At 36.1% G+C, this 19,172-nt stretch overlaps 1 protein-coding gene across 3 annotated transcripts in view; it reads left to right on the top strand.

Annotated features, from left to right (window-relative positions):
- The window catches only part of TLL1 (tolloid-like 1), a 165,571-nt gene that overhangs the window by 109,279 nt on the left and 37,120 nt on the right, over nucleotides 1-19,172 (top strand). For all 3 annotated transcript variants that reach the window (XM_005860504.2, XM_005860503.2, XM_014534979.1), the window contains exons 10-14: nucleotides 1,494-1,596; nucleotides 4,023-4,139; nucleotides 5,314-5,459; nucleotides 16,474-16,669; nucleotides 17,949-18,074. In XM_005860504.2, coding sequence (XP_005860566.1) covers nucleotides 1,494-1,596; nucleotides 4,023-4,139; nucleotides 5,314-5,459; nucleotides 16,474-16,669; nucleotides 17,949-18,074 — 688 coding nt within the window. The remainder of the gene's footprint in view (nucleotides 1-1,493; nucleotides 1,597-4,022; nucleotides 4,140-5,313; nucleotides 5,460-16,473; nucleotides 16,670-17,948; nucleotides 18,075-19,172) is intronic.

Below are 19,172 nucleotides of genomic sequence, written 5' to 3'. Positions count from 1 at the left end.
GTTTCTATCTCCATAAAATAATTATTTACATATGCAAGTATAACCAACTTTGCTGTACAATATTACGGGTGATCATTGTGATGCTGAGATATAAGGTGCCATGAAAAATATTTATTATTATTCTGTATCTTCATTCTTGGAAAAAGTGAGCTAGTTAAGGATTGGTTTGTCTTAATTAGTACTTAACTTTCTGTTAAATATCAAGAAAGGAGAGAAGTACATGTTTTCTAACACAACAATGGTAGTGATTTCTTGAATATGGATTCAGGATTGATTGATATATCTTTTTCTTTCTTTTTTTAGTCATTCCTTGAGAGTTCTCTTACATCTAGATTTTTATATCATCACAAAAAGATTCTTTGTGTATTGTTACAAACTATAGTTTTATATTAGAGGCATTTCAAATACTTATATTTGTTGCTTATAGCCAAAGCCTTTTTCATTTTCGGGAATAAAGAACAGGTTAATCAAATGCCTCAATTATCTTAGCTATTTTAAGCAGAAAAGAGTTAGAATGAGTTGTGTGTTTTTTAAAATATATTTTTATTGATTTTATCAAGGAGGGGGGAGGGAGAGAGATAGAAACATCAATGATGAAAGAGAATCATTGATCGGCCTCCTCCTACGTGCCCCATACTGGGGATTGAGCCTGCAACCCAGGCATGTGCCCTGACCAAACCAGGAATCAAACCATGACCTCCGGGTCCATAGGTCAACACTCAGCCACTGGGCCGTGCTGGCTGGGCCAGAATGAGTTTTAGAATATAAAAAAATATCTTCCAAATGTACTTTTTTCATCAGGTAGGTGAGTTTCTCATTAGTTTGACTCTTCTTTGGATGTAATGAAGTAATAAAAAGAGTTACATATTTGAAAAGTAAAGTCTTTTTATAAAGCAGTAAGGAAATTGTCTTGCCAAGAGCTGTTCTTGAATTATCTTCACAAAAAGCAGCAGCATTTCAAAACAAAGTACAGAATAAAGAATCATGTGTAATATCTAACTTGAAAGGTCTTTGAATATATATATTCTTGGATCTAGAGAAGCATAATGACATCTGCCTTTGATTACACTTACATGGACAAATTCAAATTCTAGAGCTGTTCTTGAACATTTCAACATACACAATAATATTATGTTCTTGGAATATGGCACATGGTGGTTATTTTTAACATGATTATATATGTCTGGTCGCCTTTGAAATAAATTATTAAAAAGAAGACATTTATGGCAAAATCAGAATTTTCATGGTTTAAGTCATGTTTATCTTAGAAAATTCAAAATAAACTATATGAATAAAGGTTTCTGTTTGTTTCTCTCTCTCTCTGTGTGTGTGTGGGGGGGGGGGGGTATTCTTTAAGAAAAATAAGAGAATACCAATGTAGAAAAAAATTAGCATGTTTTCACAGTAGCCCTGGCCTCCTAACCTCCAAGAATCAAATCACCATGTACAGTTACAATCATTTTAACTCGGTGCTGTTTCGCGTTGTTTTGCAGATCGTTTTAAATTTTACCACGATGGACTTATACAAAAGTAGTTTGTGCTGGTATGACTACATTGAAGTAAGAGATGGGTACTGGAGGAAATCGGCTCTCCTTGGTAAGAGATCAATCACCTTCTCTGTGGCCATGCGTATAGTCTGTCCTGCCTAAAGACTATTGATTCTTTTAAGAGTCATCTTAGAGTTAAAATTGTATGTGACCAACATATTAATTTTATTATTCTTTTTTAAACCACAAAAAACTACTCACGACAAATAGATAAATAAGTAAATTGATTTAAACCAGCTTCAAATATGAGGTAGTACTCAGGTCTGATTTAGAATATTGACTTAGAGTAGCGTTCACATCTATTATGCTTACAGTGACTACTCATCACAGTGTTTCTGTAGTTTTAATTTTAAAACCATAGTTTTAATGGGAAAATCAGGTAAAGTGTGTGTGTGTGTGTGTGTGTGTGTGTGTGTGTGTTTGCTCAGGCAGCAGAATGTGAGCTGTTAGGTACAGCAGTTGGTAGCTGGTTTCCTATGCCAAGCACATTAGCTGGTACTGTAAGCGACACAGTTTTGCTTCTCAGAGAGTTTATTGTGGCTGGGAAGAGACATCTGTAGTTTGTGTCATAAATCATAGCTCAGATCTGATGCTCAGGGAAGTCTGCTGCCAACGTGAAACCACAGACCACACCATTAACTTGCATGAGGCATTTTCCTGTTGCCCTGCTTTACATAAAGGTGAGAGCTGCTGGCATGTCAGCATCTATTGATTTTTTGGATTGTGGCTTTACCTTTATTCTTAGAGGTAGCTTTGCTCAGTTGCATTTACGTACCATACAGATCTTTTTTCTTACCACCTAAAACCTATTGCATGGACACTGTTATATTAAAAGTGACAGCAGCCTTAGGAAGTCCAAGAGAGAGCCCTGTAGAAATGTTTAAAAAGTGAGCAGACATAAAGATTCAAACAAATTGAGGTTGAGGAAAACATTGTCTTGAACATTTGGTTTCTTAGCCTAGATCAGGGGTCCTCAAACTTTTTAAACAGGGGGCCAGTTCACTGTCCCTCAGACCGTTGGAAGGCCGGACTATAGTTTAAAAAAAAACTATGAACAAATTCCTATGCACACTGCACATATCTTATTTTGAAGTAAAAAAACAAAACGGGAACAAATACAATATTTGTATTTGCATGTGGCCCGCGGGCCGTAGTTTGAGGACCCCTGGAGATGAAGCAATTTGTGAGGCATGTATGTGCGTCCCGAAGAAAACATTTCATTGAACTCATATTGGAGAATCAAATGCAAATTAAAACATCAAGCGCACCATCAGCAGTGCTTGGTGTCTGAGGGCCCACACTGCCCTGGTCGGATCCAAGTTTTCATGTGGAAAGCTCTCTCCACTATTTCCTCCAAAACCTTTCCCCTCTTGGTAGTCACCAGACCGGCAACATCAGAATCTCTTGGAAGGTTGTTAAAAATGTAGAAATTTATGTCCACGCCATCCCTCCTGAATTAGAGACTGTATTTCACAGACTCCCTGTTTGCATGTAGGCACATTACAGTTGAAGAAACATTGCACTCTTTTACATGCCCGCCATGTGCTTTGCCAGTTAGGAAGACAGTCAGTCCCTCACCTGTTCGCTCTTAACATGAATTTGTTTCACGTTGACTGCCGTCTTAAATATACTAAAACCATGTACAACATCATTGAGAGGGGCACGCAAAAATAGATGACAATGTATTGTTTGTAGAATAGTTTCATGTGCGTTGTCATATTTAACCATTTTGTTATCTCATTGAATTTTACCGCACAGTGGCAGACATACAGTAGGTAATGAGTATTTGTGGAGGGTTGAGGGAAGAAAGCAGGCATGACAGGATTTATTATATTCTTTGGTATTGTTCTTGCCAATGGATACACAGTTATAAAAATGTTAGAACTTATATTCCATTTTTCTGATACTACTTGCCATTCTGCCTACTAACACTGCAGATTGTCGCGTTATAGATGAGATGGAGTGTATGCAGTAGCATGAGATCCTCGGAGCAGCGTGTCAGCCCCTCAGATGAGTCATCACTGAACCTGGCTAGAACTCCACTTTGAGCTGAGGCATAGCCTTAACCAAGTTACTCCCCTACGAATGACCAGACTGACAATTTAAACGGGCTTCTCAGCATCATTTGTACCTTTTTTTTTTGTTCTTCATAGAATAATATTCCCCACCTTGATGTCCCCACATGCTTTTTACAATTATGTCTTTGAGCTAGCTATTTCTTCCTTCTACAGAATAAAGATACTGACAGTTGGTTAATCTGAAGATATGTTCTAATATTTTATAAATAGACAAAAAGCGATTGGTTTATTTATCCACCACTAATAAGTAAATATTAAGGTGTGGTTATGGTTCTAGTTACTAAGGATAGAGATAGGAACCAAATCAGGTTTTATATATATATATATTTACTGTGGAAAGCAATTAGAATACAGAGTCATATTTAGGAGTCTCTCTTTATTGTTTTATTTCTTTTAGGCAGATTCTGTGGGGACAAATTGCCTGAAGTTCTTACCTCTACAGACAGCAGAATGTGGATTGAGTTTCGGAGCAGCAGTAATTGGGTAGGAAAAGGCTTCGCAGCTCTCTATGAAGGCAAGTCCCATTGAGTTTTATAGGTTACTTCCTCTAAGGAGCTCTGAATAGAAATATGCTTTCTCTCAAAAACATACGAGAATAAAAACAAAAAAAAAATACAAACTCAGTACAGTGATATTGTAGCTGTATTTTAATTATAAGTTTTTGAAACTTTGTGTTATAATATTCACAAGGATGATTTTTAATAAAAATACTTGGTGAATGTAAATTGCATTTTTAGTACCATTGATGTAATAACATATAAATGTACTCAGGGATGTGTACTGGGGGGGAAAGGACACAAGAGTTCTTAAACTGCAAATGTGTTTTTTTTCATGATGATATTAGAATATTGTGAAGAACTTATCCTTTTCCTTCGTATTGAATTTGTGTCTATTTGGTGCCTGTACTGCTGAAATGCTCTGCTAGAGGAAACTGCACAGAAAGTAATTGTGCACATTTGGAGCACGCTTGGTCTAAAGGAGCGGGTCAGCATTCAGGGAAGAATCTGCTGGGCGCTTTGTTCTATCCTCTAAGACAATACACTGGCATTGTGCTCCTGCCTTGCTCTGCTCCTGCCTGGTTGTGGGTGGAGGAGGCCCTTCTTGCTCCTGCCTCTGCTCGGACAGGAGTTTAGGAAATTCAGAAGACAGCAGACTTCTGCTTCCCTTAAACTTCTAAGCAAATGGAGGTATTTTGTTCCAAAGATTAACTGCGTGGCAGTGAAAAGGGTTATTTGGACGGAGCCACAGATGTTGAGCACATGACACTAGCCCACTGCCAGGGACCGGAGTTCTGTGCAGCTTCTCTCCTGATCAGCTCTTGTACCTGAGGTCAAAACTCGAAAGAAGCAGCTCAGGGAATCACAGAGCAGACTCACACAAAACTTGTAAAATCTCTCAAGCTTTTAAGTGTTAAAAATATGCTTTTTATTTTGAGTAAAAGTGTGGTGATTAAAACAGCACATATGCCTGTGCTGACTACTATCTAATATTTATAGTTAAGTGGCTAGAATTTGGGGGGCTTTTTTTTAACCATCTAAATTTTTACAACAGTATAACCGGCCAACTTTGATTTTTATAACCTGGTCTTTATGGAATTACTCAGCTACAGGCACTGAACTAAAATGTTATTTTTAGAAGAAAATGAAATGTCATGTCCAGATTTACTTATTTATTTTTGCTTTCCCCAGCAATCTGTGGAGGTGAGATCCGTAAAAATGAAGGACAGATTCAGTCTCCTAATTATCCCGATGATTACAGACCGATGAAAGAATGTGTGTGGAAAATAATGGTGTCAGAAGGCTACTCTGTCGGGCTGACCTTTCAGGCCTTTGAGGTAAAGTCGTTTAGGCAACCTTCTTGGAGTGTACGCTCTATAAATGACAGTGGCATTTAAGGGGATCCTCATTAAATAAGCAAAGAACCAGAGAATCAGCGTTTTAATCAGCCAAGAAGCAAAGGATTGCCTATAAAATGTAACATCAAGAGCCAATGTGTTTTTTTCCTCTCATCCTTTCTCTTGTTGCAGACATTTGCAAGAAGATTAAAGTGCGTTTACATTATCTGTGCTATTTGAATCAGAATGTTTGAAGTACTGACAATAGTTTCTTCTGACAAATGCATAGGCTTGTTTCACAAAACTGTTTTAAAGGTCCATTAAATATTAGAACTTTTATTTCTCTTCTAAACTAAGAGGTTAAAAGGTAGACTATCTTTTTTGTTGTTGTTTGGGGGGAAATCCATTTTTGCCATGACACAGAAAAGTGTTTATATCAGAAAGAGGCATTTAAGTGTTCTTCGGAGCTTCTGCCTTCATGAAAAATATTTATGGAGGAGGAGGTCAGCACCAGCATCACGGTGTTAGATGATGCAGATTAAACGAAAGGCCAGTCAGAATTCTGGAGCAAAGTCTGGGCCCCAAATTACCAAACTGGCTAATGAGTCTTTTTTTGTGAGGTCAAAGGAACTGAGGGATTAGAAGCCAAGCGATAGGGAAGTTATCAGGAACTTCAGAGTATGTTTAAGGCAAAAAATCAGTCTAGAAATTGAGAGCCCAAGTGAAAAGGGAAGGAATGATGAGATGTGGTGGTAGGTCCAGGCAGGGAGTACCAGATGCCACAACTGGAGATTATTACTTCACGGATTAGAACACTGATTCACTGTCCAAGCAAGTTTAAGGCAGTAGGGAACCCCGTAGGCTGCCAGGGTGTGCTGAGTGCAGTGACCGTGGTGGTGTCTTTGTTCCCACAGCAAGGGCACCAGGGGAATCCAGGCATTACTTACCCAGAAACCCAGAGAACATTGCACCCCCGCCTGCAAGCTGTGTAATATATTTTTTGAGACTTATCTCTACCACTTTGCATGTACCATTTAATTTCCCAAGGCATACATTTTTTTATCATGAAAAAGTTACCTTTTCTGCTGTGGTCATGATGTTTATGCTTTCAACCATTTTGCATATTTGGAAACCTTGGTTCTGAGATCATTTGATTCACATTTGCATTTTACTATTTTAGTGGAAAAATAAGATTACAAATATTATTATTCAAATTAGAACATTTTATTGTTAACAGAAAACTAAAATTGGGTAGGATTCACCTGCTATTTAGAAAACAGAACAACTGGTTCACTGAAAAATTATCTACCTAATAACCTCCTTACTTATATGTTGTGATATTGCAAAAATTAAGCAATGGACTGTCCTTCAATATATAATCCAATGATTTATGGAATTTTATTACAAAAGTGATGTCAGAAAATGCATTTATTCCATGTATCTAAAAACTAGGATAGTACAAAGGACAAGTAGGAAAGATTTACATCTCAAGCACTTAGAACCATGCCTAACACAGAGTAGTTACAATAAATACTTGTTGATTGAGTGAATGAATAAATTATTAGTAAGCTTTAGGATTGAAAAAAATTATGTCATAGTTTGGCTCACACTACATTTATTTATTATCTCTAGTTTCTGTTCTTTCTCAATTTTGATTTATTTTCTTTATTTTTAATACATTTTTATTGATTTCAGAGAGGAAGGGAGAGGGAGAGAGAGATAGAAACCTTAATGATGAGAGAGAATCATTGATCGGCTGCCTCTTGCCTGTCCCACACCGGTCATGGAACCGTAACCTGGGCATGTGCCCTGACCAGGAATCAAACTGTGACCTCCTGGTTCATAGGTTGATGCTCAACCGCTGCGCCACGCCAGCTGGGCTGATTCATTTTCTTACGTCTTTTTTTCCTCCTTCATTTATGTACGAGGCATATTTGAATGTCTAATAAGCCTCTCATCTTTAAATGACTAGAACCAAACCTTTGATTGTGTTGTCTTACTCACCAAGCCACTCTCCTTCGGTCTTCCTCATTTTAGTATTTACTATTTCAGTGTGTCTCTATTTACTCAAAGAATATTCTTAATTTGCCCTAACTGGTTTGGCTCAGTAGATAGAGCGTCGGCCTGCAGACTGAAGGGTCCCAGGTTCGATTCCGGTCAAGGGCATGTACCTTGGTTGCGGGCACATCCCCAGTAGGGGGTGTGCAGGAGGCAGCTGATCGATGTTTCTCTCTCATCGATGTTTCTAACTCTCTATCCCTTTCCCTTCCTATCTGTAAAAAATCAATAAAATATATTTTTTAAAAAAAAGAATATCCTTAATTCTACTTTTTCTCTTTAACCCCGAGGCCAGTCTATCAGCATATTTCATTTATTTTTTTCTTCAAAACATGTTCCGTATATGACCTACTTTCTGGCCATCAGTCTGGTCCCAACACTGCCCCTTCTCACAGCTCTATCCTGGCCCTACGTATCCTGTTCTCCACACAGTCAAAGTGATACTTTTATAATGTCAGACAGATCATAACACTACTCTGCTTAAATTCTTTCAGGGTTTTTGCATTATACCTAAAATAAAACACAGATTTAATTATCATGGACCAAGGTGTGCCACAATTTGGTCCCAAGCTCCTCCCTCTCTTTGTGCCAGCCCCTCTGGGCTTTCCTTCCTTTCCTCAAAAATGCCAAGTTTACTCCCACATCACAGTATTTGCCATTGATGTTCTTCAACTTCTAGATCTTTGCATTTTTCCCTCATCTCTTACCTAATTCAGATTTTTTCTCTTTTTTTTAGAATGAAGTTTAATCTATTTATTTATTTTTAATTTATCTTTATTGTTAAAAGTATTACTTCTTAATCATCAACTCCTTAAAAAGTCCTTGCCTGGTAACTCAATTTAAAATATTTTCTTACCTACAAATGCCTACAAACCATTATTCTGGTTTACTTCAATTCATTGCACTTACATCTTTTGGAATTTGCTATGGATTTGCTTACATGGTTATTGTTTGTCTCTCACTAGATATGATCATCAGAGGGTAGGAATCTTACATGTCTTATTGATCACTATATCTCCAGCATCGGTGCATGATTAATATTTGATAATGGGAGGGATGGATAGATGAAGTATATGTGGGTATGGGAGCACATGATGATTGGTAGGTGGAAATTAACATATCCTTCCTTTATCAGAGGTACATAAGTTTTCATAAAAAAGGAAATATGCCTGGATAGGTTTGGTTTATAGAGGACCTAGTGTGCGGTGTGGCTGAATTTAGCTAGAGATCCAGGGTTCTGTGAAATTCAGAAGTGAAAAGGGATTTAGAGATGTCCTAATATACCATCTAAATATTTTTAGATTAGGGAACTGTACTTATGCTATTAACCGAGTATCACACAAATGAGCCCTAAATCAGCATTAATTTTCAGGTACAGTATATCTTCATTACTCACAGATTCTGTATTTACACATTTACCTACTCACTAAAACTTATTTGTAACCCTCAAATAACATTCGCGATGCTTCTGGGCTATTCATGCACAGACACAGAGCAGCAAAATATTTGAGTCATCTGACATGCACATTCCCGGCTCTGATGTGCCTTATGGAGAAAATGTGTTATACAAGCATCATTCAGGTATAAGTTATAGTGCTTTTGCCCATGAGTTCAGTGTTAATGAGTTGACGATATTTTTAAGGTGCCTTTAATCAGAAACACACAGAAAACAAGGTTAGGTATTGATTTCTTGACAAAAACTTTGTTACCAGAAGTTTGCAGGAACCTAACGAGTATTTCTGCAGGAGCAATGTATCCACTAATTCAGTGTTTTCAGTGACTCTATGGAACTGAACCATGAATACCAAAAATTGACTGTATATATATTTTTAATTTGTTCTAGTGGTCATTAGGTAGTTTATTTCATTTAGTCAGTTACCTTTTTATATCAATTTATTTCTGTTTGCGTAATATATTTTCAATATACGGCTTATACATTTTATGTTGAAAATGTATAATTTTTAGAAAGTCCTCACCAATCTCCAGTGTTTTGTGTTTTTCCTCCCAGTTATTATTCCCTAATATCAGTCTTTGCCATTTTTCAAAAACTGTGTCTATTTTCATAACTTTTAAATCTTCTGTTGCTCTCTGCTCTTTCAGATAAAAGGGCCCTTAAGATAAACTTGTGCCCCATCCTGTTGAAATCTATAAAGGATTTACTAGCTGTCCATTATTTATACTTTTTTGTGAATTTATGTCACAGCTTTACCTCTCCTAATGCTGTTTAGGCTTTAATGTAAATATAGAAAGAAAATCTGGACAAGTGCTTTGGTTAATGAATCTTGGGTGCTTTTCAGCAGGAAAGGACACTGTTTGGGGGTTATAGGGTTCTGATACTTCTATATCATCCCCTTTGTGAAGCTTTCTCTTCTCTAGTAGTTACGGTGCATTGCGTCTGAAGACCAGTACTGAAGTGAGCTTGTGCATGTGTGGAGATCATGATGTCTACAGTCACTTCTGTTCAGCAGCAGGGTTATTCATAAAGAAGCCCCTAAAGTACTATCTTACTTGAGCACTTTCCGTATGCAGACATACAGAAGAGAAACAGTCTGGAAGACTGGAAATGTTTATAGTAACGACTTTCAAGAACTGTTAATAAAGCAGAAAAGAAGTGAAATAAACTCAGAGCTGACTTATGTTTACCTTGAAATCTCCACATACATTAATTTAAACGGGATTAAGTTTGAGGTACTTGTCCACATTTCTACACACTGATTTGGTTGTGCTTCCCTTATAGAAACCATAGATGTTTCATATTTAATAGTCTTACCCATCATTACTGCAAGCTGCAACATTCCAAACTACTTACAGAAATTTTTATCTTGGCACTTTGTGGACTGCCTAACTAAAAGTAATCCTTTGATTCTTTTAAATATTTTATATTAGTTTAATTTAATTAGACTAGTCTTTGTTAATGAACTAAGAAGCCTAGACAGGGAGGTCTTAAATTACTTAAAATTTTTATGCTTGTGATATACTATTTTGGGGATGTTTAGCTAAGAATATATACTAGTGGCCCCAGCCGGGTAGTTCAGTTTGTTAGAGCATCATCCCAATATGCCAAGGTTGCGTGTTCAGTCGCGGTCAGGGCACATACAAGAATCAACCAATGAATGCATAACTAATTGGAACAACAAATCGATCCCTCTGCCCCACCCCTCTCTTTCTCTCAAATCAATAAATAATATTTTTTAAAAAGAATACATGTTGGTTAATGACTATTAAAGAGAATTAAGTAGGTCTTCAGAATGATTGCTAAGGCTATAATTCTACTCTGAAAGATGAGCATGTCTTTGTTTAAATAAACTTGGCCAAGGTCACACAATTCATAACTGGTAGCACTGTGATTGACACCAATTCCATGGCCTGTGCACTCTTGCTCCCAGGACCTGGTCACAAAGAGAGGCATTGATATTCTCTCATAGCATTAAATTCTTTCCCTTTATAACATTCTTCATTTACACATTTGTACTATTTAATTAACATATATGTCATGTCTGTCAGTCAGGGATGTGTCTGTTTTATTCACCACTCTTTACACACTATCAAGTGTATATTTTCTGGCCATAACAGATTTTCACTGAATATTTACTAAATTTATGAGCAGTTAAAAATAATTGTGTCATGAAGGAAAAAAATCAAGTAGGCAGCATTTAAAAACTTGAGTCACATAAAAATGAACATAAACTAGACTTTTGATTTTCACATGTTGAGAATATTTGTTTTTCCTCCTTTTTGAGCTGTAATTATTTGTGTATTTTAATTAAAATTAAATAGTAATAATAAAATACTTTCATTAAATAATAAAATATTAAGTATGATAGTAAATTTAAAATAATAAACTATTATTAAGCTTTTCTTCTTTTATTCAAAATTCCTCTTGTTGATAGGATTATTTATTAGGCTCTACTGGATTTTTCCCATTGTGGAAATTAATTTTTTTAGTGACTAATGTTTAGTGACTAACATTGATTTTGCTAGTTATATACTAACATGTTCTTCCAAAGCAAAGAATAATTACTTTAGCCTCATTGGCATGCCTCAGTGGTTGATCGTCCAGCCAAGAACCATGAGACCACCAGTTCAATTGCCGGTCAGGGCATATGCCCGAGTTACAGGCTCAATCCCAGTGGAGGGTATAGGAGGCAGCTGATCAACAATGTTTCTCTCTCATTGATGTTTCCATCTCTTTATCCCTCTCCCTTCCTCCCTCTCTAAAATATCAATAAAATATATTTTAAAAAGAATAATTACTTGAGCGTTATTCCAAATGTATATAATTTCACAGGATATTTTCTATAAAAGTTTAATCATTTAGGAGCTGATTGCATTAATTATATTTTTAAGCTACACACTAACAGTCACGGGAGAGGTTTATGTTTTTTTGTTATGGTAAAATAGACATAATATAAAATATACAATTTTCACCATTTTTTAAGTGTATAGTTCAGTAGTGTCAAGTACATTCAGATTGTTGTGCAACCATCACCACCATCCCTCTCCAGAACTCTTGCAAAACTGAAACTCTATAAACAATAACTTCCCTTTCTCCCCTACCCCCAGGTCTTGGCAACCATTCTTCTCATTTCTTTCTCTATGACTTTATCTACTCTACTCTGATACTTCGTGTAATTGGAATCATACAATATTTGCCTTTTTGTGGCTGCTTATTTTACTAGTGTAATATCTTCATGGGTCATCCATGTTGTAATAGATAGATAGATAGATATAGATATAGATATAGATAGAGATATAGATAGAGATATAGATATAGATATATAGATTGATTTCAGAGAGGGAGAGAGAGAGATAGGAACATTAATGATGAGAGAGAACCATCGACTGGCTGCCTCCTGCACGCCCCACACCGGGGATCGAGCCCACAGCCCGGGCATATGCCCTGACCTGAAATCCAACCATGACCTCCTGGTTCATAGGTCAACACTCAACCATTGAGCCACGCTGCCTGGGCATCTCCCTTTTTAAGGCTGAATAATATTCCATTGTATTTATGTACCACCTTTGTTTATGCAGAAATCTGTTGACAGACATTTGGATTGCTTCCACCTTTTGACTATTGTGAATGATGCTGCTATAAACATGGATTTACAAATATCTCCTCGAGACACTGCATTCAATTTTTGGGTTATTTACCTAGAAGTGGGGTTGCTGAATCACGTGGGAATTCTATTTTTAATTTTTCAGGAAGCATGGGAGAGCTTTTATTGGAAATATTATCTGGAAACTTTGGAATTTTCAAGCTTTTTACAAATTAGGTACCTCAGTAGATATTTGTGCAGTGTTATGTTTATTTTTAGAAATTTGGTTATAAAATGGAAGCAGAGTGCATGAATGGGCGCTGCGCAGAGGCACAGTCCTTCCTCCAGGCGGGCTCTCCTTCCGTGCCGGCGCTCACCCACGCGCACTGACCACAAAGCTGTGCACCGCCTGGCAGTTTTAGAATGCGAGGCTGACCACGTTAGATGACCTGTAATTGATTTTAGTTCTTGCTAATTGGAAATTGCTTGGCTTTTTCATGCTCCCTCTCTAACCTGCTAGTAAAGGCATGAGCCCCCACTGAGTAACGAAATGTAACCTTAATCCCTTCTCACTAATCTGTGTACTTGTTTTTCCCTCTTTGTGTATTTGCGTCTACTTCCAATATCTCCTAAATATCAGTTTTCTAAATATATTAGAAGCTTACTATGATTTTCATTGTATTTTCTACATGCATGTTAGGTCTGTTTACATTGAGATAAACTTGGCCACATTCATATATGGTTTGGTTACCTTAAAGTCTGTAATAAATTAACGTCATCATTATCCAAACAAATTTATTATATGTGCAGCTGTGCATGGCATTGCATTCAGGTCGCATATCTGTGAACTGTGTCCAGCTATAACTCAAGAAGAAACTGCTTTTTTTTTTTAACTGTTTTTATAAATCACTGAATTTGATATTCTTTTTCTCATGGAGCTTAAAGTTACTGGCATAATATCAATACACTTATTCACTTTTTAGCTTCAACCATATTTATTTCTAGCCAGTCAGTATATTGCTTGATTAAATAATTGATATAGCTGGAGCAAATGCTATGCAAGTGACATAAATACAATAACTGAAACTTTCATTTGTGCTCACCATTACTTCTGTGGAGATGTAGTCGAAAAGGTATAATTATAATTCACACCAATATAACAGATTCATTGTGCTGGCATTCCACTTAGGGTTAATTCAGTTAAGCTGGAAAAATATGTAAACAAAGATCATTGAGGTCATTGATAAGCTATCCAAGATGGTTGGTGAACCGGTTATGCATTTCTGAATATTATAAATTCATATGTATGAGGCAATATTTTCTAAGTAATTCAACAACTGTAGCCTTTACTATGTGAGAATACAGTGCATATTTCTATTGTGTTATCCATAACACCAGGCGCATAATATTTAATATGTAAGTAATACATAATTCATAAATAGCTACTAGTGGAATCAATCCTACAATTGATCATGAAATATTTATCCTTGTGTTTCATATAAATTATTTAAACTTATTAAGTAGCCAGTGACTATACTTTAAATTAAAATTTAAAATGATCTATTGCATATCTGTTAAAAAATAGACTGAGTTTTATTTACAGGGAATATCCATTATCTTATTTCTTTTCAATCATTGAAGAAATATAAATTTTTGTCATTTTCAATAGTGTCTATTTTGTTTTTCCCCTTGTAATACTGTAATTTTTAAAAGCAGTAATCTCCTCAAATAGTAATTTAAAAGCTTTTTAAATTAATCTTCTCGATCTTTATGCTGCACTATAATTCTGTTTCTATTAGTTGACTTTCTACTACAAGAAGCTTCTTCCTTCATTGTGTGGTCTCTCTTCCTTTCCTCTTCTAGCTCACCCTCCCCCCTTCTATATGATACATGAGTCAGGGGCAGTTCATTCTGTGCTGCTTTAAGCAAGTGAGTGTAGGATGGCTTGCTGAGAACATGAGTTATTTTCCCTGCAGTTTTGTCTCTAGTTTGATGTTGCTTATTCTTTCATCAAGCCCTTCACCTTGAGAGCTTTAGATGTTATTTTATATGTCCCCTTGACTGAAGAATAGCCTTTGGCCATCTGGAAATGGTCTCATCTTTATAGAGAACTTTGATTTTGAAAGGAGTATATTAAAGGCGATGAGAAGAAAGCATATATATCGCTGATCAGATTGGCCTGGTCATCTCCAGTGACTAAGTTACTAGTGCCTTAATTAGCTCTCCCTCCCCATCTCTCCATTTAAACAGCTACAGTTTAAAAAGTGTGTTTAAAAAATGAGATGTTATTTATATTAAATATTTTCTATTTATTCCCATAATCTCACACAGAACGAGAATACATTTTTAGGGAAAAGTCTGAATTTATTAATCAAATTTAATAAGCCTGATGGAGCAACGTTCACACCTCCTACCCCCAACTTCTCTTACTTCTACTTTATATTTTTCCATAAAATGTATTACTTTCTAATAGTTTATGATTTAATTATTTTCCTGTTGATTGTTCCTTTGCTCTCTACCCACCAGAAGTAGCTAAGTCCCATGAGGGTGTGGCGCTGTCATTCTGCTGAATGGTGCCTTCCAAGCAGTGGGAAGAGTGCCTGGCAGAGAATAGGCACTGACTGTTGAAGGAATGAAGGAATCCTACTGTGATTGGGAAAAGGAAGCAGCAAATGTAGTTCTTAGTTCTAACCAAATCTGTGCTTCAAAAATCTATTTTTTGTCTTTTGTCCTTATGCTACTTAATTTGAAGACTATTGCTATTAATGTTTGACAATTCAGGAAACAGATTCTTCCAACAACTATGCAGTATTTCTGTGCCTTCTGGTTGTAGTCCCATGAATGACTGTATTTTGCAACCTAATTCTATATATCAGCAAAGTGTATGTCAGACAGTGGTTCACAAGATGGAATACTTTTCATGGTTCTCTAGCTTTAGATATCTAATAATCAGGTGACTCTATTAAGATTTCAGAATGAGTGCCTCCTTTCTGTAAAAAAAAAATAAAATAAAAAGCAAGAATTTTATTTAGAAATTGTCTCATAGCTTTTAAAATAATTTGTAAATTTTGGCTCTGTTGCTTTTAGAAGTAGTTCCAGGCAAAAACATGAGTCCAGGAACTTAGTTCTCCATAAGTTTCATAGGCCGATAGTCTGATCTACCATTTGCATTTAGTTGTTGAAGAAGATACATTGAGTTCTGCCACTTAATATGGGTTGAGGGGAGTGTGTTGAGGTAAAAGGGCTCATCTACATCAGCCGAGGTACTTGGAGAAAGGCCTAGCCAGTGCTGACTCTACAGTATGGTGGTCTTTCTACATGTAACTATGCTAACTATCAGTAAAGAATTCCATAGACTGGGAAGTAATGTAATCCATATTATCAGACTTTCCCTCAAAAAGATATCTATAACCTAAAACAGTGTAATATTTGCCAATAGAATTTGAATGCAGCTTTCTTTGAATAAAATAACCATTTCCTTGATTAACAACGGGCAGTTGTTATAGCTATATTCCTGAGAAAATTTTACACTGCTTGTAGCATAATCTGGCCCAGACTTTTAAGGACCATTATAAGTATGGATATGTTATCCGTTCTATTTTCTAAAGAATTACCACTTGTATTTTAATTTTCTTTTAAACGGCAGTTTAACTTTCATTGATCCAGATGCATACAGATGTATTGTTCTGTAGATATGTTTTTTATCTCTCCATATTTACCAGAATAATATGGGTCTTTTATCCATGGGCAGTGTAGATAATCACCATGCACACTTGCAAGATATGTTCTCATTTAATATAAGTAATCTGTTATATGACCATATCAGTATTATGGCACTGAGAATGCATAATAATCTTAATATAGAAATTGTTTTATCTATTAATGAGACATATGTTCACATACTTTTACTCTCTAAGATTGAAAGACATGACAACTGTGCCTATGACTACCTAGAAGTTCGAGATGGGACCAAAGAAAATAGCCCTTTGATAGGGCGTTTCTGTGGTTATGATAAACCTGAAGATATCAGGTCTACCTCCAACACCTTGTGGATGAAGTTTGTTTCTGATGGGACTGTGAACAAGGCAGGGTTTGCTGCCAATTTTTTTAAAGGTAATTTAAAATAATTTGAAATGTGAGATTTTCCTTGTCCAAGATAAATGGGACATTTAGCTTTGAGGTGGGGGCAACTGGAGTAAAGTTTTATTGAAAGTTGAAGTATGCGCTGTTCATAAGGGGATTTTGGTGGGTTTTGAGGACAAAAGTTATTGGTAAAATACTAGAATTTTGGACTTTGTAGCACAGGGTATTAGGGTATTAGTTCCATTAGGATATTCTACCATTTTAAAGTGAAATAGACAAAGTAAAATTCAGAAAGGGATCTATAGACTGGGAGAAAATATTTGCAATATAGTCAACAAAGAATTCATACTGGTAGTTCATCAATTTATTTCTAGGTGACAGCATTTCCAAATCACCCATTATAGAATGGCTTTTACTACATTGGAAAACATTTATGTCCTCTTAGTGGTATACCTAGAATGTCTTTTTTTTTTTTTTTTACGAAGAATATATTTTTTCATATAGTACATTTTTGTTTCCATATATAATTAAAAGAGTATATTGGTGTAAAAATATGAAATTATTATATTTTCTGGATTAATATGTCTATATAAAAACACTGAGTGCTTTACATTTAAAGAGGTCCAGTAAGTTTCTGAGGTTTTCCTTTTTAATTTATATTCACCATGACATATTTCTTTAAAAGCATTTTTTAAGATATCTAGAAAACTATACTATGACATCAGCAGGTGAAGCTGTGTTTTTTTCAGAAAGTTTTTCTGTTTCATTCTGAAAAATAATAATACTGTGTCTGAGATACGGTGATCTGCAGTTGGCCCTGCTCTAGGTTTCTAGTACTTCTCTTTTTTTTTATTTTATTTTATTATTTTTTTAATATATTTTATTGATTTTTTACAAAGAGGAAGGGAGAGAGATAGAGAGTTAGAAACATCGATGAGAGAGAAACATCGATCAGCTGCCTCCTGCACATCTCCTACTGGGGATGTGCCTGCAACCAATGTACATGCCCTTGACCGGAATCGAACCTGGGACCCTTCAGTCCGCAGGCCGACGCTCTATCCACTGAGCCAAACCGGTTTCGGCTCTAGTACTTCACTTGGTTCTTACATGTTCTTAGGATGCAGTGACATGAATTCTTGTTTTTCATCTATTAAGGGCTTGCAAATTGTTCCTGCTCCTTTGTTGAAGCAATTAATTTGCTCGTTTCATTCAGAGCTATTAAGCATGTCATAATTTCAAAAAAATCTTACACCTTAGTATATAAAAACAAAATACTCCAGTCATTCTCTAACTCGTGCCGTCTTTTTAGAGGAGGACGAGTGTGCCAAGCCTGACCGTGGGGGCTGTGAGCAGCGATGTCTGAACACCCTGGGCAGTTACCAGTGTGCGTGTGAGCCTGGCTATGAGCTGGGGCCTGACAAAAGGAGCTGTGAAGGTATGACTGGGTTTGCACTTGGCGTTCCCTGCTGAAACCCTCTACCTAATTTCTTTCTTTCGTTAAAGTCTCATTTCCTTTCTTTCTGCCTCCCTCTTCCTTTCCTTTCCTTTATAATAACTTCTTTCCTCAACTAGTAAAACTCAATGTTTAGTCACAGCTGATGTGAAACTGCCTGGGTTCTCATTATAAAATCAGTCGTTTCCACCTTTGGTTACTAAGCAGGCCAATTGTCTGTCTGTCTATCTATCTATCATCCATCTATCTATCTATCTATCTATCTATCTATCTACCTATCTATCTACCTATCTATCTATCATCTATCTATCTGTCTATCATCTATCTAACTATTTATTTCTGTTTTTATTTCTCTCTGAACCTATATTTTTATCCTCCTGTCCATTCATCTATCACTCACTATTACCTTTTCTTAAACATAATTTATGGTGTGTCTCCCTTATTGAACTGCCGAGTCCTGACTCTTAGTCATCTTCGTATTTCCAGCATCTAGCACAGTCAGACATAAAGCAGGAACTGAATACACGTTATTAATAAAAGATTCATAAACACAGACATTTTGCTATGTTTTCTGCATTTCCTCTGTAATTCTGAGATGAGATTTCTCGTTCGGTGTTTTGTTGCGATGTCCTGTGATCTCTTCCTTCAGAAGTTAAAGCCGACTCTTCCGTTCCCCCTGTTCCACCCTGGAGGCCTCATGCAAGAGTAACAGACAAAATACATAAATTGATCTGCTTCCTCCATTCTGTTCCTCATTTTTTCCTCTCTGAAGATTTCTACCAAAATCATTTTTATAAAACTTGAGACATTTTAATATTATTCATGTTTATGTATGTATTGAGGCTATTTTTGTTTCCAACAAAAATGTAAGCTCCCTACACATGAACACCTTGTTCTCTATTGTATCTGTAACAGGACATAAAAAGTGGCAAAGGGGGCAGAATTACTTGTTTAATGAATAAATGCCACACCCCAGTGACCTATTTATAAAATCAAGGACTCTGTTTTTTCTTAAAAGTTTAAGCTTAAGATATATATATATATATGTGTGTGTGTGTGTGTGTGTGTATGTGTGTATAT

The sequence above is a fragment of the Myotis brandtii genome, unplaced genomic scaffold (assembly GCF_000412655.1).
Source record: "Myotis brandtii unplaced genomic scaffold, ASM41265v1 scaffold136, whole genome shotgun sequence".
Taxonomy (NCBI): domain Eukaryota; kingdom Metazoa; phylum Chordata; class Mammalia; order Chiroptera; family Vespertilionidae; genus Myotis; species Myotis brandtii.
The sequence above is the reverse complement of the archived record's forward strand: the minus strand, read 5'-3'. Positions and strand labels throughout refer to the sequence as shown.